Source organism: Dioscorea cayenensis, chromosome 14, assembly GCF_009730915.1.
Source record: "Dioscorea cayenensis subsp. rotundata cultivar TDr96_F1 chromosome 14, TDr96_F1_v2_PseudoChromosome.rev07_lg8_w22 25.fasta, whole genome shotgun sequence".
Taxonomy (NCBI): domain Eukaryota; kingdom Viridiplantae; phylum Streptophyta; class Magnoliopsida; order Dioscoreales; family Dioscoreaceae; genus Dioscorea; species Dioscorea cayenensis.
In genome coordinates, this window is record NC_052484.1 from 18203545 (window position 1) to 18227975 (window position 24431).

Consider the following 24431-nt stretch of genomic DNA (forward strand, 5'->3'; position numbering starts at 1 on the left):
CGTATACATGTTCTTGATGTACGCACGCTCTTAATGTATGTATATAACGCTTGTCACTTTGTATAATTTTTTTTTTAAAATAAAAAATAAAGAAAATAGAAAATAAGTTAAATAATGCAAGAGAATTTTGTTTGTGTGTATGGTTTGAAGTTCAACAAAATTCATTACTCATCTGATTAAGCCTCTGCTCAAACATTATTACTCTTGCCTAAAAATAATGCAAATTTCTTCCCGTCTTCTGATGGATTGTTTTATAAACACAAAAGGATTTTTTTTTTTAAAAAAAAAAATATTACAATGCTTCACATAAATACACACACACAAATAGCAATTCATTAAAAGTATAATTTTTCATTTTTGATGATATATTTACCTTAAAAAAATATTTATTTTTTAGGCTTATTTAGACTGTTTTATGAAAAATTATATACATATATATATATATATACATATATGTAATCCAACTTTTTGGAGATTGACATACTAGGACATTGGCTAAGCTTTCCCTCCAAGACTTTGCAAGATTTAGAATAAGAAAGAAAGACGTACCAATACATTGAAAACAATAGAATTGAAAACAATAGATTTAACTTTGCCCCAAGGTAAGCCCATGGAGTTTTAATTTCTTGAATTCCTTTGTAAACATAGCAAAATCACAAATGCTAAATTGATTAAAAAAAATGAAAAAGAAAAAAAAAATTGAACTTAAAGAAATCTGATATTTGATAAAAAAAAAGTTTATAAAAATCTTTGAACTCATGCTTTTCATTCTAAATAGGATGTCTAATAGTCACATGAGTGAAGGGAAGATCACTTCCATTCCAAATTAGGTTTTGGTGCAAGTTTATTAGCAACTCTATATTTCAAAATCTCCTTATTTGGTTGATACTCACCCTTTGCAATGGGCATAACAGGCAAGGTTGTCATCAAATTGGACATAACAGTTAAATTAGAAAGATAAACAATAATTTAAAAAAATATCATAATGATGATTTTCTAAAATACTGTATTTGTTATAAAAATATAGGACTGAATAGAGTAGGATCGTAACAAAGAAATAAAAATAATGTTGAAAAGATAAAATATACAAAGATAGTATTTGAAAAATCCCTAAATAATTAGGGTAAAATTTACTATGGTGAAAAATTTTAGAGTTATAATCTCTCTAATAATAAATAAAAAAAATATACTCTCACTCATATTAAGAGAAAAATTTTAACTCTCAGAAATTTAATTTTCTCTCATCTTCTTATTTTTTTCCCTCACTGTCACTTCTTTCAATTGGTGCAACGAGAGATTCATTAATTTCATTCTCCATGACTATTTATAGCCAAGAGTTGGAGGATTAACCATTGATTAACCCATCTAATCTTAGTTTAATTTTTATTCACATTCTTCACATGCACATGTTGGTGAGAGACTTTTCTTTTTTATCATGAATATAATTGTTGACTTAACAACATTCTCCTGTTTTAAATTTTTTTTTTTTCATAAAATACAGCAAAGACATAAGTGATGTGCATAGATATGAAACAAGTTCAACAAACATTTGATTAGCTTTTTCATATTCTTCCCAAAATTAATATTTTACACAATGATCTATTATGAATAAGTTAAAAGGCGTATCAGCGATTAGGTCAATCATTACATATATATACTCACTTCGCATGAGTTCTTTTACACACTGAATATTGATACAGAATAAGCTAAGAGGATGTCGGTTGATGCCAGAAAAATTCCCACTTCCTCATATCATTATAATAAATAAATAAATAAATAAAATAAATAAATTTTTTTTTGAAAAAGACGCAAGCACCAAAACCCATAGACGTGCATGAATGGGGAGCAAGGCTCAACGCCGACCACGTGCCCTCATTTTATGTAGAACATGAAGTTCGGGTTCTCTCTGAAACGAAAGAACTACGCAAAGGACCCGAAATAAAATAAATAAATAAATACATAAAATAAATAAAATAAATGAACTCTAATTATTACCAGCTTTGCTGCGCTGCCGACGCTCACAGAGAAGAGAGATCCACTCTCCTCTCTCTCTCTCTCTCTCTCTCTCTCTCTCACTCCCTTCGAAACCCTAGCAATGGCAATCCCTCGCGGCCTCTACTCCTCCAGCCTCCGGATCGCCATTCTTGCCGCCGCCTTCCTCCTCTTCGTCGCAATCTCCGTTTACACGTCTTCGTCGCCACCGGATCCCGGTTCCGCCGGCTTCACTAGCGCCATCGGCTCCATTCCCCGCCGTTCCATCCTTGCTCTCCGATCCGACCCCTTGAAAGCCCGGATCGACCTTCTCCGCAAGCAGGTGGCCGACCATGCCGCCCTCGCCGCCGCTTACGCCTCCTTCGCCCGCAGGCTCAAGCTTGAGTCCACCAAGCAGGTCCGCCTCTTCGCTGACCTCTCGCGTAACTACTCCTCCCTTCTCCTTTCTGGCATCCCTTCCGATGAGCCCGGCGTCCGTGCTCTTGAGCGTGGTGTTAAGGATCGGATCCGCGCCACCCGTCAGCTCGTCGCTGAGGCGAAGGAGTCCTTTGATAACCAGCTGAAGATCCAGAAGCTCAAGGACACTATCTTCGCCGTCAATGAGCAGCTCTCTAAGGCGAAGAAGCAGGGGGCTTTCTCCAGTCTTATTGCCGCCAAGTCCATCCCCAAGAGCCTCCACTGTCTCGCGATGCGGCTTATGGAGGAGCGGATCTCGCATTCTAAGAAGTATGCCGACCCCGATGTGAGGCCTGCTGAGCTTGACGACCCGAGGCTGTACCATTATGCTATCTTCTCGGACAATGTGGTCGCAGCGTCTGTCGTGGTGAACTCGGCTGTCAAGAATTCGCGTGAGCCGTGGAAGCACGTGTTTCATGTCGTCACGGACAAGATGAATCTTGGAGCCATGCAGGTACTCATTCGCTCTTAGCTGATAAAACTTCCTTTTTGTCCTTCTTTCATCTGTAGAAATCCTCATGGGGATCACTGGGCATACTTATTATATTTACTATGGATCATTGAGGATTTAAAAATTCGACCTTTTTTTTTTCCTTCTTTGTCTGTAATGAATGCACAAATGGATTCAAAAGAATGAAGTGTAACTGTGAGAAATTATAATGGTCAGAAGCTTTCTTAGACATCTTCTTAGACGATTCAATACAAAAGAGGGGAAAAAACAATCAAGTTTGTGATTTTCTTTGGTAAGTATGCCTTGTTTGTCTTTATTGTGGAGAAATGTCAGTTGCAATGTTGGGTACTTTAAGAACTGATATGTAGTTTTTATTTTCCTGTTGTCCTTCACACATCAGGGAATGTCTGATTTTCTTAGTCAGTCCTACTTTTGGGCGTTTATGATTAGGATGACTTTTTGTGCTTTATTGTTAAATTTGTAAATGATCTGGAAGTATTTTGATTCTTTGTGGTTCCGTGTCTTCATGTTTTTTCATGCATTAAGGAGCAACATGATCAAATGTTCAACTTCTACGAATTTATGGACTGCTACCATGTCATTGTAAGGCAGGCAAAAGTGACAACCAAATGTGAATTTTGGTGTGTATATATATCTACATATCTAGATATGTTTTAATAAAAAAAAATCATGCATGTATATTCAGTACGTGATGAACACAATTGTTTTTAAAATGTTTTTTTTTTAAATCTGAATATGATGATCTTTGTTTTGAAATCACAATTTGTTTATCGCTGTTAATTTATCTCAACACAGTCCGGATTTACTTGATACAATGTAGTGGTTTGGTTGAAAAGGAAATTCTGTGACAGTGATTGTCTTATTAAGTTCTATTCTGAATATCAGTATCTATCTAGGAGAGGTACTGAGTGGTCATAGACTAAATAATTTTCAATGATCTGTACAAGTAAAGGGATATTCTGTGAAACTTCCCTCAGCACTTCCTTTGGCAATTAAAGAAAATCAATGACAACCTGAAAGGTTTTGAAATAAATTTTAAACCATTTGAATTAAATATTTTAATTTTTTTGTGGCAGTGGACTTCTTGGGGGATTTTAATATTAATTTCTTGCTTGAACCTTCTTCTATTCAAGAAATTGCAGAAAATAAATTAAGTATTTAAATGTTTTTCATTCTTCTGCTTGATGTAGGTCATGTTCCGCATGAAGGATTATAATGGGGCCCATATTGAGGTGGTTGCCGTGGAGGATTACAAGTTCCTCAACTCCTCCTATGTACCTGTACTTAGACAACTTGAATCAGCCAACCTGCAGCGTTTCTATTTTGAAAACAAGTTAGAAAATGCAACCAAAGACACAACAAATATGAAATTTAGGAACCCCAAGTACCTCTCAATGCTCAACCACCTCAGGTTTTACCTGCCAGAGATGTATCCAAAGCTACACCGTATCCTCTTCTTGGATGATGATGTCGTTGTTCAGCGAGATCTCACGGGGCTTTGGAAAATTGACATGGATGGGCAAAGTGAATGGTGCTGTGGAGACATGCTTTGGTTCCTTTCACCGATATGCGCAATACATGAATTTCTCCCATCCTTTAATAAAGGAGAAGTTCAATCCAAACGCATGTGGCTGGGCATATGGGATGAACTTCTTTGATCTTGATGCATGGAGGAGGGAGAAATGTACTGAGCAGTATCATTACTGGCAGAATTTGGTGAGTGATTTCTTATGAAGCCATTCTTATAATTTTAAGGTGTGGTAAACAGATGCTCTGCTTAGAGCGTCTTTGGCTGCTCTGGTAGGATTTAATTTGTGTTATTATTTTAGTTGGAAATAAGAATGAAACATATGCAGGACTCAAATAATATGATTTTAAAATAATCGTGTGGAACTTGTGCCATACCATATAAAGTTTTTGGCACATTGCTCTACTGTACATATATGACAATATCAATCATTTTTCTCTTTGATACCATGCATTGCAGCCATCTCTGGTGGCTTCTCTAGTGACTTGGTTCTTTTAGTGCCCAAAACATTTAAGTTAAACCCATGAAATGAATCCCTGAGTTATAATTAAGTAGTGTTGATAACTGAGCCTCTTAAGCCCTAGCATCTGGAACTTGAACTGTTGCCAGTGTCATCTTTTCTTCATTGGGTGAGATATGCTGGAAGCATTTTATCATCTTTGATCCTGGAAAAGAAGATGATTATTTTCAAAAATGTCTTCTATCTGGTATTGTTAATGAGTGCCTGTATATGACTTTCTTCATGCCAATCTTTCTTTTTGGTGTTTACTGCTTTTCTTGTCAGTCTAACCTTGAAATGATTGGCATTTTGCAGAATGAGAACCGTACGTTGTGGAAGTTGGGTACCTTGCCTCCTGGATTGATCACATTTTACTCCACAACAAAACCATTGGACAAATCTTGGCATGTTCTTGGACTTGGGTACAATCCAAGCATAAGCAGGGAGGAAATCAGGAATGCTGCAGTCGTACACTTCAATGGAAATATGAAACCGTGGCTGGATATTGCTATGAACCAATTCCGTCCACTCTGGACCAAATATGTGGACTATGACATGGAATTCATCCGCCAATGCAATTTTGCAGCATAAAAGGAGAAAGATTTGTTTGAAACTTTTCACACTACCAGAGCAATCTGGAAATATAAGTTATAGTGCAACCAGCAAATGTTTTGAAGGATTTTGTTGCAATGTTTGAGCAGAATCCTCCTCTTCTTCTCAACTTTCTACAGAGTAATTATATTGTTTATATAATTGTAAATCTAGATGTTTGCTTTAACATCTTTCCTTTTCTCTAACTATGTGTCAGCTTTTGTTGTTCCTCCCTTTTTATGCAATAATCAGCACAATATCTGGCATGAGGCCAATTTAAGGTTTTATTTGTATCATGTATAATTTGAGTTTTAGTCTTACTCTGTGTTGTATGAAGTCTGCTTGCCTTCTGACATGCATTTTTTTTGGTCCTGGACTTCCTGTATTCTGAAAATCTTGGTTGGGACAATTCATAGGATACTTATCTTAGGTTAAAATGTGTATTTGATAACTTGTGGTTGTTTTGTTCTGAAGATGGCATCAGAGTATGCTTTGGATTACATGGTTGGCATATTGTCTGCATGCGATTATTCTACGTTATTGCTAGCGTTGTAGTTTACCATCTAGTAAACATGCTCAAGGACTGCATCACCTGTATATATATGTATGTTCTTATTTTAAAGAATTGGCAGGAGTTCAATATTTGAAATGAATGGAAGTGTGGGAGTTGCCTCCAACTGCATTAGGCAAGTGAGTAGGCTGAATGTGGGAATTTGGTGAAGCCAAAGCCCAAATTTTCAAGCTTTCTGGAGGGAAGGACGTTCATGGATAAAATCCTCCAAAGAAGTAAGTCTTATAATATGGACTTATGTTGCTCTATAATGCTGTCAAGTTTTTCCAAAATTTCATCTTCCTGGTTGTTATGCTTGTTGGTTGGGATTTAATTTTGTTTCCTTGATCAGAAATTCAATCTATAGTAGTAGAAATATGGTGGCCATTTAAGGTTTAATTTGATATTTGGCTTTGAAAATGTACTCTGAATCAATACAATGTTTTCCAAAAGATTTCCAGGAAGATTATCAAGTATGGAAAATTTTATGTGAATATAATCCAAACATCTGGACTTGATGAAGGATGTAATCAGAGGGATTTCTATCTTGCATTTGAAATTTTTTACATCATCTGATTTTATTTTTGTTATTTATTTATTTTTTACATGGGAGTGATATTCAGTAGCCTTGGCAAACAGGACAAATTTGTTAATGCAGTTACTAGTGGCTGTCTTTGTAAAGTGGACTTAATCTTGAATGCTGTATTTGCAGTATCTTAGTCTTGTTACAGTATTCTGATGTTATATGTAACAAACAACAAAATTTCTCAGCAAATCTTTAGGTTTGCATGAGTTGCTTGTATGCAAATAGAAACTTTGAAAGTCTGTGTTATTCTTCATTTTTTTCCCTTCAATTTTTAGTAGGACACAGACTTGGAATGAATTTGCAAACATAACATGAGGAATCATAAAAAATTCCAGACAATCTCAACTTTGGATATCAGTTCCAATTGCACATTGGTTTACAACATATACGAAGTACATACTTTAGCATCACTCCCACTTCTTAGCATGAATATGATAGCTATGTAACATCTCCAAGAACTGAAATTTAACAGCATGAATGACAACATTGCTCTGTGTGTCCCAATCATCTGAGGACAATCTCCCATCATTATTTTAGTTTTTAAATTCTGACGGTTAGAGGTCGTATGATATATATTTGCAAAATTGAACACACTATTATCTAGCATTAGCATGAAATGCATGATCAACAATTGTTATCCCCAGGTGCTTCTAACTTGCAGATAAGAGATGGAGATCGAGCATGAGAAAGATGCTAAAGTACTGCAGTATGGCTAGACAAGATCAATGCGAGTTTTGTGAACTGGTTGGAGTCGTTAAACCGTTTGCCCTTCCGTTTGATGGATCGAGGCTGGTCTTGCTGTCACCCATGTCATTCGTCTTGTGGAGAAGGTAAGTCCCTGATATAATTGTAAGCAAGCCGCATATTTCTGTTGCTATTTCCATTGCATCTTGTGAAGACCAGTCCTGATTTGATATACAATTCATAACTTGATATTTTTCATACATATAGTTTGATCGAATTCAGTAATGCTATTTGGTACAAATAGGATTACTCTTTCAGTTTCAGGCATTACTCATGCACAACTGACATGAAATAGGAAATCAAGAGTCGATGAATTTGAAATATACCTTGAACATGATCATGCTAGCAAGGATTGTTAGAATGGTGAACATCACATAGTAGACAGGTGACACAACAGCAGTGTTAAAGATGTCCAATGCCTATTTATGAACAAAAAGCACAAAAAGAAAAAAAAAAATCAACTATTAATGTATTTACAAGATTTAAAAATGAAATAGAACATTACCTTATTGAGGAAATTGAGCTGCATGATAACACAAACACTAAGAACAAATGCAAAAAACCAAGTCTGAGCATAGAGGAACTGATTAGAGCCACTAAAAGTTAGCTTTAAGGCAATGCCCAATGCCTTCACACTCATTACCTGCATTTAAAACATCCAATTTTAAACCCCAAACATATATGTATGTATGTATATACGTATAAGATTTTTATATATCAATGTAGAGGTTTGTGATACATACTGTGAGAGAACCCATTAATGAACAGATGCCAACATATATCACCAGATATTTGTTACCATATTTAGAGGCATATTTGAAGACTAGGAGCAGAACCAAACCAACAACCACAATTGAATATACAATGAATCCTGTGAGGTTACAAAGTTATTGAATTAAGCTTCTAAACACTTGTAAAACTTAATTTCTAGAAACATAAGAGATGATAATCTTATTCTGGCATGAATTTTATACATAATCATCACTCTTTTTTCATATGAAATTGAAACTTTTAGCATCTGGAAATGAGATCATAAACTAAAGAATTAGATTATATATATTATAAAGAAAAAGGATAGGAAAATGGTACCTGGCTGAGTAGCAAGATGCCAGAGTTCTTTGACAGAAGTGATCTCTCTCTCTTTTGGTGCATGAAGGACAATGTTTGTAGAACCAACAATGCATAGAATGCAACCAACAATCCCAAATACATGCAATTTCTCACTCAAAACAAAATGAGCTAAAACTGCACTGCATCAAAATATTGTTTCTCAACATTAAAAAACAACATTTAATTATTCTCTTTAATTTTCTCCCTTTGTTTTTTTATTTAAAAATTTCAGCTATATGTAAATATTCATATTTACCTGACAATTATACTCATAGCTCCCAATGGAGTCACAAGAATTGCAGGAGCAAATGCATATGCAGCAAAGTTTGCTGTCTCACCCAAAAATCACTAAAAAACAAAAAAATCAAATCTTGCAATTTTAAGAGAAAAATAAATCAAATTATTTAAAATAAATTAGAAACAAAAGAAAAACTCTTACTAGCAACCATTCCAATCCACCACAATGGTTCATACAAATAAGAAAAGCCTCCTAAACCTGAACAAAAGAAAGAAAGAAAGACAAAGGATCATTATTATAAGGATCAAAAGGTCGAATGATCGATAAAAAAAAACAACAAACCTGCGCTTACACCGGAGGCCCCGGCCTTTCGAAGACCGATCTTCTTGACGACGAAGCTGGTGCCGATGAGAAAACTGGAAGCAAGGGCTAATATGAGGCCCCTTATGTTGTCTTTAGACATGCCCATTTCTTGAAACATTTTTTTGTTATACGTTGCTGATATATCAAAAATGGGGCCACAATACAAGAGATCCTTCAAATAAAAATTAAACACACACACACAATGTTGTAATGTTTTCCTTTTCTTTTTTTCCTTTTTTTTTTTGGGTTTGGATTGTGAATTGGAATGTAAGAAGGAGGTGAATTTTGTGTTTCTTTTTTCTTTATTTTTTTTCCTTTCTTTTTCTGTGAAGATTAGAGAAAAAGGAGCTGTGTGAGAGAGAGAGAGAGAGAGCAACGGTTTTTACGTTACTGATGGCGCCGGAGAGGACACGTACGCAGACGCGTTCTATTTTCATGGGGGAAAAAAAAAACAAAGGAGGATATGCACTGGGAATATCAAAAAGTTCAGGGGGCTTTGTGGAATTAAGCAGGGCAGCTTGAAACTTTGAGTTACCCGAGCTGTGAGACCGTTTGAATATTGATACTGCTATATATATATATATATATCGCAATACGTTATTTAGGAATGTTCATAATTATCAAATCTAGGATATTTTTATTATAGTCGTTGGATCCTTATCCAATGATTGTTATTTTGTTCTAGCTTTTTCCTGATCTATTTCTCTATTTCTATACAAAATCTTTTCCCTGAGCCTGTGATAGCTTCAACTAGGATATTCCTAGATTTTAAAATTAGATCGAGACGTCACTACATGACTGGTCCTATATATATAGCCTTTCAAATAATTAATAAAAATAAAAATGGGGAAATACGTTTTAAGAAATTAATATGAGCAAATTATCGGGTTTCATAAGCCAGATTTATGTTTCTAATACTTAAAGCTTCATGAGTTTGAATTTAAATAATAACAATAACAGTAAAAACCAGTTTAAAAAACTGGGAATACTCAGATATAATTAACTATGTTAGTAACATGATTTAACAAGACCATCGTCCCCAAATGCCAATACTTACAATATATATATATATATATGATGCATCCATCATTCTTGTTTAATTAATTTTTCTAAATAAAGATCGAGGAAATTAGTGTAGGTCATTGCGCATGAAGCAGTCACTTAAAAACAACACAAGCAAACAATCAAACACAACAATCTTGCATGTGAAACTTGACAATGGATGACATGAGAGATAATTGCTCGTAACAACAAAATATACTAAGGATTTTTTTTTAAAAAAATAAATAAATTACCGATGCATTGCAAAAATTGAAAGACAGATCCCATTAAAAAGACAGAGACAACACAATAATAAAACAAAAAGAATCAAATCATCAGAAATAAAACACGGGACAGAAAGAAAACCAATAAAAAACTAAAAAAAAAAAAGAGGGAATATGAGATCATCCAAGAGATGGATGAAGCGGGTCAGCTCAGTCTAAAAAAACGCCATAAAAAAGAGACAACTTGTCAGCTCAATCTAAAAAAAATTGATTTAAATATTTTTTTTTTTAAAATACCAATGAACACATGGAAGGATAACAATAATAATTGTATATATATATATATATATATATATATATTCTTTTATTCATTTTTCACCACTAATTTTCTTAAATCCAAACTCTCTGCAACGTAGCTATGGACCAAGCTTACATTCGGTAACATACATTAATGTATACACACACACTGGTTTTTGATGAACTATGGCCTTTTGCTTTGGTGCATTGCATGTAGGACATGTATTTAAATTAAATTGGTTTTTTTTTTGTTTATATATACATGTGTGTGTATATATATATATAATAAGTCGATCAATTAGAGGTATAAAAATTTTTAAATTTGCTATGAAGATAAATATAACACTTGAAGACCAAATAAATAATTCTTTTACTTTGTCATTACTACTATGGTCCCTGGATCAAAACAAGAATTCCAAAGATGAATTGAAATATAGAGCAACGCAACATAAAATAACCACTTTGTACAAACAAATTACTTAGAACTTCCACAGCGTAATCTTGTTGGAAGCACAAGCATTAATACAATGCACTAAAGTTATATGTTCACACTGTTGATTTTGTCGAACACATCGAAAAAATGACCTGCTTTCGGTCTCACAAGCATTTTTATCTTTCAAGAGAGCAAGGAAACTAAAGAGACGAACTCTAATGTTACTCTACCTTTTGATCTTGTGTTGATCACAAAGTGTTCAGGATACTTTCTCAGCAGTGTTAACAACCCCAACCATGGCTTGCCTTCTGCTTCATTTGGTGGCCAGTCCTCTGATGTGAGGTATTTCCTCACTCTGCTGTGATGCCATACATTGCTATATTGCTCCAGAAGCTGTTTTGAAGCAACAATAAATGGACCATTAGAAAATTATGGTGTGCGATCAGTCGGTTTGGAAATTTACGTTTACATAAACTGGATGACCAAAAAGAATTGGTAATAGCTGAAAAAGACGGATCTATTGTCTTCTTACATTTATTTAGATATATCATAAATATGCATTACTAAAATGATCAGTTAAGTGATTATGATCCATCTTAGGAACATGTATAGATATGGTATATTCAATCAATGTAGGAAAACAGTTGTTTTGGTCATGGTATATTTAATCCATCTTAGTAACATGTATATATATGCATTGCTAAAATAGATCAGTTTGGTGATTATGTATACAAGCTCAACATACTGTATGCATTCACTTGGTTAGGAAATTTTGGTTGAATAAATAAACAACATGATCAAAATATGCAAGATCACACAACCTAAGCCTACAAACTCAAGATATTAATGTCTACACGGTCAAGTAATGGTGTGCATACACTTGGTCTGAAAATTTTGGTGATATAAACTACATGACCAAAACAATTGGCATTGAATAAAAAAGATCAGTCAGTATGGTGATTACAATCTATTTTAGCAATGCCTAGAAATATGGTTATATTAACTGCACAAAAGATTTAAGATCAGAACCTGAGCCTACAAGCTCAATAATCAAATGTCTAGTATTGATCAACAACAGCCAAAAGGATATACAGGTTCCTCTAAGTAATAAGAATAACCTCAGAGTGTAGTTTTGCCATGGGCATCCATTCGCCAGGGCCACAAAGATCAGACAGTACAGTAGCTACTGATGAAACAACATCTTTCTCCTCTAACTGCAGGAGCTGCTGATTATCTGAGTCTCTATCAGCCCTTGATCTTATGTCAGATTTCTTATCTGCAGACAAGGAAAATGAGCTTGTGCTATAGTATGAAAAATTCTAGCCAAATAATTTATTCTGATTGAGCCAAACCTTTGACATATATTCACAATAAAATATGGCCTTCCAGCCCACTAAAATGGTAGCTATTAAAAATATATATATATATCAGACTTCCCATGGAATAGATATAAAAAACTAGAGCAGCTGGAATCTATATTAATAGCAAAACACACCAGCTTATGAGAATTGAAGCATCCAAGCTGAAGAAATATATGTATGCTGTCTAAGAAATATCACCTGGCCAAAGATAGTAACTCCTAAAAGTGGCATTCCAATTCCAACAACCATAGGATATGAAACACAAAATATTTGTGATACAAACATGGGTACAGCTATACCAAACTTTAAAGCAATATTTGATAATAGTCTCCATCAAGAAGCAACTATGAGACTAATATGATACTTCAGGCCAGTATGGTTGATATAGAAAATTAAACAGAAGCACACCATTCATCATAAATTGTCAAAAAAGACACCTCTACTGGGCATAGACACAATTCAAGGAAAGCTGATACCAAGTTCCGAAGGACCCGGTTTTATTACTTTGGAACTAAGGCAGAAAAGAGGCCAAACTTTCAAAATTTAAGTGGGAGACAAGATGATTATTCTCAATAACATTCAGAGATGGCTATCAAGCATGAAGTTTCGCAAAGTCCTAATGCTGATTGATTAGTTAAGCATCAAGGGGGATGTGGTCAAGACTATGCCCTGGTGCCAAACTACAAAATGATGGCGGTTAATGGAAGGTTTCACTCAGTATTGTATCTTCTACTTCAATCAATTCTTTGATATTGCTTATAAAAGGTACAACTCAGTTTGATGCTACTTTATATTGAAAATTGAACATTGCTAAGAATAATCTCAAATGAAGCTGTAACATATTCCCACTCTAAGGTTTCAAATGACATGAACAACTACTTGAATATGCAGAAAATTAATTTCAGTCACATTTGCAATTTACATAATCTGAATATTATGCCAAATAAAAGCAACGAAGACAGACCTTCAGGTGAGCACAAAAGGATTCAGGTTACCTTTCGGTCAGACAAGCACAATCAATCAAAATTAATTAATGAGTTTCCAAATAAGCACCCCTCATCCATCAACATATAAAGCATTTTCACAAAGAAGTTTGGTTTGAAAGAAGAAAAAGAAAAGGCAAATTAAAATGAGAACAGAGGGTACCGACCTCAATATAAGGATTGTGACTTCAAATGATTCCACAAACCAATATTCCCATTAAACATATGTTACCTAGTTAATTTAATCCTTCTCCCTAAAGGCAAGCCTCTAAACTCAAAAGGCAAGGAAAAATCATTTATTGGCAAGGTAGTCCAAGCAAACCCCAAGGACCGACGAGAATACGACAAATTTTATGGAAGTTAAACCCCAAGGACCGACAAGAAGGCGACAAATTTTATGAAAGTTAATCTTTCCAAGATCCTCATGCGATTTAACTTGATGTCTAGACCACACTGGCTAGACCATCCAATGCACCAAGTAGTCAAGTACTAATCTCAAGGATCAAAATAATTTTCAAATGACATATCAGCATTTAGAAAAGCATCAAATGGCCTATGAGAACATCAAATTGGCACAAGATTATAATCATTTGACAAGCCGAAAAACAGCTGACATTAATGGGGAACAAGGTCTAGAAGAATGCAATCATGGTGAAGGAAAAATCAACAAAACCCACAAATCAATAATCCACAAAATCAATAGAGAAAACTTCACCAATATGGGATCAAATCAACAAATTAAATAACCAAAAAATCAACCTAAAAACAAGAAACAAATATCAAACAGAAATTTGCATAAATAAGGCAAGTTGCAACAGTGCCCTAATTGGATCTCAAGCAAACAATCTAATACTGAACAACAAAAAATCATAAAAATTAAGAGATGATAAAGGAAACGATTAAATATGCTTACCCAATTGCACGCCATACCCACTAAATCCATCAACCTGCGACGGCCTCTTCATCCGCTTCACCAATCCAACTCCATCATCATCATCATCCTCGTCATCACCCTCATCATCCTCCTCCTCCTCCTCTTCCTCATACTCCCGCCTCCCTCTCCCCTTCTTCACAACAAACCCCATCGTCCCCGCCCGTGATTGCCCTGAAATAATCGGCAACGGATGCCGCGGAATCGGGGTAGTGGCGAAGATCGATCTGGTCGGAAGAAGGAAGTAAAACTTCTTATCGCCGATCTGGAGGAGATCCTGCGAATCAAGCTTAACAGGCGCAGTGCCAGGAAGGTGGAGAACACCCTCGACGAGGCAGCCATTCTTGCCGACGATCTCAAGGGCAAAGCGACGGCGCACAAAGTCGTAGAAGATGCGGGCATGGTTCCGAGAGATGTTCATGCCACCGCCCAAGGACGCTAGGTCGACATCGACGGTGGCCTTCTTGCTGTTACGGCCAAGAACGATCGAGTAGGTCTGCATGTAGTACTCGAAGTCCTCACCTTGAAGCTTCGCAAACCCTGCTTCGACCTCGCCTCCGCCGGAGCCAGCGCCGCCGACGACCGCCATTGATGGAAATCGAGCTTCTTCTCTCCCTCACCGCCCTTGTTATGTATATATATAAGTATTATTACTAATAACACCCTCAAAAACTCAAAATTACAAACCAGGCCTTGGATTTTTTTTACTTTTCACACCTTTAATAAGTTAACAGTAAATATATTAATAACTGTTTGAAAATTTAACTTCTCAACCTTTTAATTTGGTATATAAATTGAGACCGTCCGCCCTGCTTTCAATTATATTTTATCATTTAACTTAAGAAAAGTTTTACTAAATTATTTTGTTTGTCTCTTTATCAAATCAGGACTTGTGGTTTGAATTATAACACTTGAGTTCCCCATAATCTAAACTATTTACGAGTGCAAAAATATTATTATTATTATTTTTTTTTTTGACAAAGTCGACAAGATGAGGGGAGAACGAGATGTAATCCTCACACATAACTCGAGGTTCAAACTCGAGACCTCTCAATTACAACCATGAGTAGTTACCATTGGGCTAGCCCAAGGTTCCTGAGTGCAAAAATATTTAACTCCATTAATTTAACTCTGAATTTATTTATTTTTCTTTGTTTACATTACTAAAACACATATTAATTGAGAACCTTTCAACCTCCAATTATAAATTGAATGATTTTTAAATATGATGCAAATATATATAAATAGTTTTTATTAGTACACATTAGTAATGTAAATAAAGACAAAAACATAAATTCTGCCACGTCAGCAAAAATTAACGAAATTAAGCGTTTTGATACTTTTGTGTAAACGATTTAAACTACATAATACTAAATTTTTGACGACTCAAAACTATAAGTTCCGAATTGATAAAGAGTCAAATCACAAGGTATTTTCAACAAAATTTTCCCTTTAATTTATTATTAAAGTACCTAAAATTACAAGCTACCACCTATTGTTCTTAACAATTTCCAGCTCATGTTAAGTTCACATCAATATGAGAATTCAATCAAGAAATTCTAAACAATGCAAACAACAATGGAATTCAGTTGCTGATCAGCAGCTCCACTAATTGCAGCGCCCATTTTCTTGACATCCAAAAGATACAACAATGCTTTTTCAGTAATAACTTCACCAGGGATTAGAACCGGAATTCCAGGTGGATATGAGCATACCATCTCTCCACATACCTGCCCGAAGCTTTCTCTGATGCTGGCTTTTCTTTTCCTCGAAAAGAAAGCCTCTCTGGGACTTAATTTCACCGTAACATCATCAAATGGTGCACAAACTTTATCAGCATTTCTGCATAATTGGTTCCTTTTCTGATAGAAAGTAGCAGATAAGTGATTCATTCCGGAAACCAATCTTTGAATGGACTCTCTTTGAGTACCTAAATTGACTGCAAATGTTATCGATTGGCTCCCTGCCAACTCGGAGTAGATATTTAGTTTCTGTTCTATTATATCATCAGCTGTGTAGCCTGATATTTGGAGCTGTGATACACCAAGAGTGAGACGTAGAGGATCGATAGCAGGGAAGCCTGAAGTGAAGCTCAGTAAATTCAGGATTGAGATTCCTGGTATTCTGCTAATCTTGCCCTTGGCTTCTAGTGATAAATCCATGGCCTTGTTGAAAATGCCTAGTGGGTTCTCACTTAACTGAGCTCTCGCAGCATCTAATGATGCGAGAAGGAGATAACTCGGGCTTGAGCTCTGAAGAGTTTGAAGGCATCTACTCATGGTGTCTATGTCTACAAGATTCCCGGACATATGCAACATAGAGGATTGTGTCAGAGAGTTGAGAACCTTGTGAGTTGATTGTACTGCTAAGTCTGCACCTTGTTCAAGAGCAGTGCTCGGAAACTCAGCATGGAACCTGAAATGTGCACCATGAGCTTCATCAACTATAACTGGAATGCTATGTGAGTGGCAAAGTTTTGCAATTTCTCTCACATTACTGCAAATTCCGTGATAAGTCGGAGAAGTGATGAGAACTGCAGCTGCTGTTTTACCTTCTTCCTTCAATTCTTCAATGGCTTTCTCAACCTGTAATGCGGTGATTCCGCCAGGAATGTCCCACTGGGAATTGTACTCTGGAATGATGTATTTCGGTACTGCACCAGATAAAGTCAGACCAGAAATTGCAGATAAGTGCGAGTTCCTTGGAAGGATGAGTGTTTCACCAGGGGAACAAGTGGCCATTATTGATGCCTGGACTCCACAAGTGGTGCCTCCTACCAGAAACCAAGTTTCCGATGATCCAAACAATTCAGCAGCTCGTTTCTGAGCATCTAAGATGACTCCATTGGGAGAGAAAAGATCATCGAGCTCAGGAAGCTCAGGGAGGTCATACCTAAATGTTTCTGGCCCGAAAAGTTGAGACATTAATTGTGGAACAGCTTTCCCTCGGTTGTGGCCAGGGAAGTGGAAACAGGCGACATCTTTTTCTGCAGAAATTTTCAATGCGTGAAGCAGAGGAGCAGAATCCTGTTGACCAGTGGACAGACATCCTGCAACTGGAGTGTCAGCACTGGAGATTCTTTCGGTGATCAGTGAGGCACTACCATGTTTCCTAGTATCTTCCGCTACACTTTCCTGTTGGAAATTTTGAAGCATTCATTGCTTTACAACTTTGATCAGTGATATCCTGAAGTTGTTTGAGGAAAATTAACAATTTTGTGATGTTGCTGCTAACAGAGAAAAGGCATGCATACTATGGATATGTTCCAATAACTTAAAGGACAAGATTTGCACCAAAAAATAAATACAATCTGTCTATTGGCAATACTAATCAAACTGTTGACCTTGAGATCTAGTTTAATATAGAGGCTCAGAGTATATAATCAGAAAATTAAAACAAAAAAATTTAAGCAACATGAAATAAATAAAGCAATCAACAATAGAATTGTTACATGTATGCATGTATGTACGTATGTATATATATACAGTTGTTGTTAGGTATACTAGTATTAGTATCTTCTATATGTACCCAAGGTGTTACTTGTTTCATTATTCATTGAATGAGGATCTATTCTTCTTTATCTTCCATCTTCTATCATGGTATCAGACTAGGTTAAACTTTTCCGGTCATCTTCTCCGACCAACTTCTCCGGCCATCCTCTTCGGTCCTCTTCTTTCGGACATCCTTTGGCGGTCATATTCCCTCGTCACTCTTCATCAACCTTCTCTTTTTCATTCTATTCTTAAAATCCCTAGATCTTGAAACCCACGGCCCATCCTCACCACATCACCACAATCATCACCCCCGGCCACACACATTCCGGCCACCCACAAAACCTGGAAATAACCATCGTTATACTGCCGTTCAATCTCATCATAAGTGGCATCATCGTCTTGGCCACTTATGTCCATCTCGTATGTCGTCCCCTTGTTCGTCATGGTATTTTTAGGAGTCGTCTCTCCTCCTTCTCGCGTGGTCCGTCTTGGTCAGAACTCGGTAAGCAACTCCAACGCCCTTATCCTTTGAGTGTATCTCAGACTAGTGCTCCTTTCGAACTTATTCACTCTGATGTTTAGGGTCATGCTCCCTTTGTCTCTAAAGGTGGTCATCGCTATTATGTTCTTTTTATAGATCACTACACTCGATTTACCTGGCTTTATCTTATGTCTCATCGTAGCCAGTTATTATCTATTTATCGCTCTTTTTCTGCTATGATCCACACCCAGTTCTCTGCCTCTATTAAGACCTTTCGATCTGACTCTGGCGGTGAGTACACCTCTCACGCCTTTCGTGCCTTTTTGTCTTCTGAAGGCACATTGCCTCAGTTATCTTGTCCTGAGGCTCATCCTCAGAACGGGGTGGCTGAACGTAAGCATCGTCACATCTTAGAGACGACACATGCTCTTCTTCTAGGCGCTTTTCTTCCCCCTCATTTTTGGGCTGAAGCTGTCAGCACTGCTGTTTATCTCATTAACCTACAACCCTCCTCTCACCTTAATGGTCGTAGTCCAGGTGAGTGTCTTCATGGGACACCTCCCCACTATGATCATCTCCGTGTTTTTGGTTGTCGTTGTTTTGTTTTACTCTCACCTCGGGAGAAAACAAAGCTAACAGCCAAGTCTGTTTCATGTGTTTTTCTAGGATATAGCCTTGAGCATAAAGGCTATCGTTGTTATGATCCTATCACTCGTCGTATTCGCATTTCTCGTGATGTTACATTTGATGAGTCTACACCCTTCTATGCTTCTCCTTCTTCCACTGAGTCCCCATCTCCCTCTGTCCCTCTCTCATTCCTTTTTCCTACCCCTTCGACTGAGCATACTCCTCCTGTATCCTCTCCTCCATCATTCAATCCTCCTGCCGAGTTTCTTTCTCACTCCTCTCTTGACCCCTCTCCTCCTTTATCTATTGAGTCTCCTGTAGTGTCTTCCCCTCCTTCATCTGTTGAGTCTCCTATAGTGTCCTCCCCTTTTCCCTTGCTTCCTCTTGCTCACCCACCTATTCGTTTCACATACCATCGTCGGGATTCCACAGAGCCTCCTTCTCGGACGGTCATCTCTGACACCTTTCCTACTATCGATTCAGCTCCTGAGGTACATTCTCACACGTATTCTTTACGCGATCGCTCTACTTTACTTCCTCTTGTTCGTTACGCTTTTGCTATCACCAGTGTTTCAGATGTCTTTGAACCAGATACCTACCGAGAAGTAGTTCGATCACCTGAGTGGCGGACTGCCATGGCAGAGGAGCTTGATGCTTTGACTCGGACACATACATGGGATCTCGTTCCCCTTCCTTCTCATGCCGTTCCCATCACCTATCGTTGGATCTACCGTGTGAAGACTCGTTCTGATGGGTCTCTCGAGCGCTATAAAGCGCGTTTAGTTGCTCGTGGCTTTCAGCAGGAGTATGGCCGTGACTTTGAGGAGACTTTTGCCTCAGTAGCCCACATGCATACTGTGCGCACTTTAGTTGATGTTGCTGCTGTTCGTGGTTGGGCTCTTCATCAGCTTGATGTGAAGAACGCGTTTCTTTATGGGGACTTGAAGGAGGAAGTTTACATGACTCCTCCTCCCGGCCTTCGGGTGCCTCCAGGGTCTGTTTGTCGTCTTCGGCGCGCTCTTTATGGCCTCAAACAGGCTCCACGGGCCTGGTTTGAGCGGTTCAGTACAGTAGTTGAGGCTGCTGGTTTTACCCCCAGCATACATGATCCGGCAGTCTTCATTCACTCTTCCTCTCGTGGGCAGACCATTCTTCTTCTATATGTAGATGATATGATCATTACCGGTGATGATTCTGCTCACATTACCTTTGTGAAGCAGAAGTTATGTGAGACTTTCTTGATGACTGATTTAGGTTTACTTCGTTATTTCTTGGGTATCGAGATTACTTCTCATCCTGATGGATACCGTCTTTCTCAGCAGCGTTATACTCACGACCTATTTGCTCGCTCTGGTTTGACTGATACCCGTATTGCTGCTACACCGATGGAGTTACATTTGCAGCTTCGTGCTTCTGATGGCATTCTCTTATCTGATCCTTCTCGCTATAGACATCTGGTTGGCAGTTTGGTTTACTTAGCCGTCACCCGTCCAGATATTTCCCATGCAGTTCACATCCTCAGTCAGTTTATTGCGGCACCCACTTCTGTTCATTATGCTCATCTTATTCGGGTACTACGATATCTTCGTGGCACTGTATCTCGTGGTCTGTTCTACTCACGTCGATCCCGGTCTTCGATTCCGAGTGCCTAGTCTGATGCTACCTGGTCCAGTTCTCCTGATGATCGAGTCTCTGTCACTGGCTACTGTATCTTTCTTGGTTCTTCTCTTGTTGTTTGGAAGACCAAGAAAGCGACCCCATCTGTTGCCAAGTCTAGTCTCGAGGTCGAGGTTCGTGCATTGGCTTCTACCGTCCAGGAGGTGCTTTGGCTGCGTTCGATTCTACAGGACTTTGGTGTACCGATTACATCTCCCATTCCTATTCATTGTGACAGTACTGGCGCCCTTCAGATTGCTGCAAATCCAGTTAAACATGAGCTGACCAAACATATTGGTGTGGATGCACACTTCACCCGATGCCATGTACGTGCCCAAACTGTATCACTTCACTATCTTCCTACAGAGGTTCAGGTGGCTGATTTCTTTACCAAGACGCAAACACGTGATCAACATTTATTCATGTTGTCCAAACTCAAGACGTACGATCCGCCTTGAGTTTGGGGGGGGTGTTACATGTATACATGTATGTACGTATGTATATATATACAGTTGTTGTTAGGTATACTAGTATTATTATCTTCTATATGTACCCAAGGTGTTACTTGTTTTCATTATTCATTGAATGAGGATCTATTCTTCTTTATCTTCCATCTTCTATCAAGAATAACCTTTGTGTCAAAATCCAAATTATGTCTTCTCAGTATTCCTCAGTGCGCTATGGTGCCATAAATGATTACTTTTCCTTTTCAACAATGTTTGTGAAGGAGTAAGAAAACCAAAACCGGCATGGCCATTGTTTATAAAGACAATATTTCTGAATACAAAGAAGGAAAAAAGGACAATTTGTGAAAGATGCTCATAATTCATACAGTGAACGAAGCACACACCTTGAACTACATATGACACTAGAATGATCTTTCTGCCCAAATGATATTTTTCTCCCAAAGCCTTTTGAACACTATTCAACATTCATAATTCAACTCCTCTAATTTTTTCTTATTTTCTTTTTCAACAATCAGTGACCAAAATGAAGACTAGAGAATGAAACCCAAGTAAGCAGAAGATGACTTGCAGGAAAGTCATCTTCTTTTTCAACTCCTCTAAGTACTTGCAGGAAAGCAGAAGATGACTTTACTATTGTATACAAAACAAGATCCCTAAATTCTACTTATTGTCCAAATGCCATATTTCCAAATAAAAAAAAAATGATATCCAAAAATGTGTTTATTTAAAAAAAATTACATAAAAAGAAACTCATACAAAAGGAATGATAATTCAATTGATGCATTTCTTCACCCTAGGCATTCTCAGAGGCAATTCCACAAACACCTAAACTACATAAAAACAAAAAACACTTTAAGAACAACCAAAACACCAATATAATTCCCTAAAACACACAAGCAATTCCTTGCAATACTTCAAACAAAGATACGAAAAGCTTCAAACTTTGGGAATGAAATGAATACAGTCAAACAAAAACATCACAAGGACATGAGCGGAAAAGAGGACTGACCGAAGTGACGACGCTGCGCTTCCGTCCACGGGTACAGCTACAGCTAATCTGAGTGACGGGCGAGTTCTCATGGGAACGAAGACGGGCGTTGGAGAGGTCTCGCACGAAGCTCGAAGGGAGAGAGAGCATGGCGGACAACGAAAGGCATTCAATCAAACACCTTTCGCTCATTGTAGATACCTCGCACTGTAGTGAATCCATACCAGGGTCGGGTTTGCTGTGCTTCATACCCGACCCGATAATTTGGTCTATTTCAGTATAGGTTAAATAAATGGTGCTTGTCCCACTCGTTTTTTATTTTTATTTTCGTATTTTCATCATTATGTGACATGGCTCCCCTTTTATAACTTGTAAATTATTGTAATTTATAAAATTTTTAACATAAAAAAAATTAAATTAATTTATACAATATCAACATTGAGTAAATCATCTTCAGCAAACAATAACCAAACTCAATTCTATTAAAAACTAAAATAAAATAAACTGTATATATATATATATATATATATTCAAAATATTAAGCACAAAATCATTTGGCATCCGAAATATGAAACAAAATATTTATTTTGAAAAATAAATAAAAAGACTTATATTAATAAAATAACAAAGAAGAGATACAAAATACATAAAAAAAAAATACACAAAAATGTGGACATCGAGACACATAAAAGAAGGAGCAGTGCAATCCAAGAAAAAAGTTCAGAGGTCATCCCATGGAGCTAGCTTCACAAGATTTTAAAACAAATAGAGAAATCACAATTCATTGAGAAAATAAAAAAAGAAGTACAGAGAGAGAAAATAAAAGGAAAACTACAACAAGGAAAGCAAAAGAAAACTAAAATATAACAAAATAAAACACAAACATAGGAAGATCCACTAAAGATAAATTGCCAACAAAAACTAGGAAACAGAAATGCCCACGTGAAGAGCAACACCGGGTGATCTTGAAATAAAAAAACTAGCCTGCTTCTTGGGTGAATGCCTCCTAGTCGGGATCACTCATTCTCGCTGATTATGAGCGGGACCCCATGAACTCTAAGTTTCAACAAATAGCTATGATGGAATCCTCAAACTTCGCCCTTTTTTCCTCAGGGACTGCAGAGAACCAAAATAGAAACATGTGATCAATTTTCATGATAATCGCCGATAAGGTGTGGATGTTTGAATTAAAAATACGATCATTCCGTTCAAGCCAGATATTCTAGAAGATAGCACGGATTAGAATCTCTCTAACTTCCTTAACAGAAGATCTAGGAGATGCTTGCCACGAACCCCACACCTCCACTAAGGAGATAGGAGGGGTTGAAAGCGGAAGCAAGGGACAGAAATAACCCCATAACCTTTGGTCTAGAGGACATTGTAAAAAAAGATGATCCATAGTTTCAATAGCCGAGTGGTAAATGACACGGGTTGTAGTTGGAAGTTTATTGCATCTTTTGAGAGCAAGGTTATCTAATGTTAGAATCTTGTTTTTCCAAGCCAACCAGTTGAAAAGATTAGCCTTGTGTGGGCACGGGCCCTTCTAAAAGATAGAAGGCACCTCGCACCGCAATCCTTCATCGTTCAAACACCCATAGAAAGATTTAACCGAAAAGCTTCCATTGGATTTAAGACACCACTGTTTGACGTCCCCACCTTGGGAGTGTTAGGAATTGATCCTTGAAACTAGTCCTAGCACCTTTAGTTCATATTTGAACGGGCATGTGGTTAAAATGTGCAAAAGGTCGCTTGTTGTTCCCCAAGGATGTAGCATAGCATTAAAGGCGTCTGGCCAAATATACCTTAGACCACGGCCATTAATCTATCTGTCAGCCCATAAAAGAGTGGCGGATCCATCCGGAATGATTTGAGTAGTACACCAGCAAAAACAGGCAAACAAGTGAGAATGCCACTAAAAAAAAAAGATCTATGTCTGGAAAATTTGGCATATAAATTCCAATAGGGGTGATTACTACCATAATGGAACTAGATGATGCGGGATCCACACCAGGTAGTTCCAGATGCCAATTTCCACTACCATTTTCCTAGGAGATCTTTGTTGAAATTTTCAAACTCTAGTATGATCCAACCACCTTGATCTCGTCCCTTATAGAGAGACTTCCAACTCACAAGACAACACCAAGGATGCTTGATATCTGGTCCAGACCAAAAAAATTCTCTTCTGATTCTATCAGTCTACTTAATAACCTATTGTGGTAGTTTGAAGATGGACATGTAATAGGTGGGTATTGTAGATAAGATTGAGTTTACCAAAGTGAGGCGGGCCCCCAGGGAAAGAAAGTTTGTTTTCTAAGAGGA

The 24431-nt window shown here is 37.2% G+C and overlaps 4 protein-coding genes across 5 annotated transcripts; 1 reads left to right on the plus strand and 3 right to left on the minus strand.

The window, feature by feature from the left end:
• The first annotated feature begins 1985 nt into the window (after nucleotides 1-1985).
• LOC120275897 (galacturonosyltransferase 8-like) lies at nucleotides 1986-5834 on the plus strand. Its single transcript, XM_039282625.1, is given in 4 exon segments — nucleotides 1986-2902; nucleotides 4111-4437; nucleotides 4439-4636; nucleotides 5263-5834. Coding segments are annotated over 4 exon segments (1608 nt in total). The 5' UTR covers nucleotides 1986-2095; the 3' UTR covers nucleotides 5539-5834.
• A 1112-nt stretch (nucleotides 5835-6946) lies between these two features.
• LOC120275333 (probable magnesium transporter NIPA2) lies at nucleotides 6947-9411 on the minus strand. The gene is made up of 8 exons (XM_039281870.1): nucleotides 9109-9411; nucleotides 8965-9024; nucleotides 8785-8872; nucleotides 8508-8668; nucleotides 8162-8289; nucleotides 7924-8061; nucleotides 7745-7837; nucleotides 6947-7579 (listed from the first exon to the last, which is right to left on the minus strand). Exons 1-8 carry the CDS (start codon nucleotides 9245-9247, stop codon nucleotides 7397-7399), a joined length of 990 nt encoding a protein of 329 aa, XP_039137804.1. The 5' UTR covers nucleotides 9248-9411; the 3' UTR covers nucleotides 6947-7396.
• Nucleotides 9412-11140: 1729 nt separating this feature from the next.
• On the minus strand, nucleotides 11141-15003 carry LOC120275981 (FHA domain-containing protein FHA2). Its single transcript, XM_039282720.1, has 3 exons — nucleotides 14382-15003; nucleotides 12243-12400; nucleotides 11141-11517 (listed from the first exon to the last, which is right to left on the minus strand). The coding sequence occupies exons 1-3, from the start codon at nucleotides 14986-14988 to the stop codon at nucleotides 11308-11310; spliced, it is 975 nt and encodes a 324-aa protein (XP_039138654.1). The 5' UTR covers nucleotides 14989-15003; the 3' UTR covers nucleotides 11141-11307.
• Nucleotides 15004-15850: 847 nt separating this feature from the next.
• LOC120276452 (arginine decarboxylase-like) lies at nucleotides 15851-22362 on the minus strand. Of its 2 annotated transcripts, none has more exons than XM_039283204.1 (2): nucleotides 22134-22362; nucleotides 15851-17533 (listed from the first exon to the last, which is right to left on the minus strand). In XM_039283204.1, the coding sequence occupies exons 1-2, from the start codon at nucleotides 22359-22361 to the stop codon at nucleotides 15959-15961; spliced, it is 1803 nt and encodes a 600-aa protein (XP_039139138.1). In that variant the 5' UTR covers nucleotide 22362; the 3' UTR covers nucleotides 15851-15958. The 2 variants fall into 2 exon arrangements, with proteins under 2 accessions (XP_039139138.1, XP_039139139.1); XM_039283205.1 differs by having other exon boundaries at nucleotides 15851-17585; nucleotides 22134-22231.
• Between the last annotated feature and the right edge of the window lie 2069 nt (nucleotides 22363-24431).

Excerpts from the sequence above, each read along its gene's own strand:
- LOC120275333 (XM_039281870.1), bottom strand. The coding sequence starts at position 9,247 with ATGTTTCAAGAAATGGGCATGTCTAAAGACAACATAAGGGGCCTCATA. Across the intron at positions 9,025-9,108 it reads GGCCTCCGGTGTAAGCGCAG|GTTTAGGAGGCTTTTCTTAT; the intron begins GTTTGTTGTTTT and ends TCTTTTGTTCAG. Across the intron at positions 8,290-8,507 it reads GCATCTTGCTACTCAGCCAG|GATTCATTGTATATTCAATT; the intron begins GTACCATTTTCC and ends GTAACCTCACAG.
- LOC120275981 (XM_039282720.1), bottom strand. The coding sequence starts at position 14,988 with ATGGCGGTCGTCGGCGGCGCTGGCTCCGGCGGAGGCGAGGTCGAAGCA. Across the intron at positions 12,401-14,381 it reads TGGGTATGGCGTGCAATTGG|ATAAGAAATCTGACATAAGA; the intron begins GTAAGCATATTT and ends CCTTGTCTGCAG. Across the intron at positions 11,518-12,242 it reads TGGCAAAACTACACTCTGAG|CTTCTGGAGCAATATAGCAA; the intron begins GTTATTCTTATT and ends GCTTCAAAACAG.
- LOC120276452 (XM_039283204.1), bottom strand. The coding sequence starts at position 22,361 with ATGAAGCACAGCAAACCCGACCCTGGTATGGATTCACTACAGTGCGAG. Across the intron at positions 17,534-22,133 it reads AGCGCAGCGTCGTCACTTCG|GAAAGTGTAGCGGAAGATAC; the intron begins GTCAGTCCTCTT and ends AATTTCCAACAG.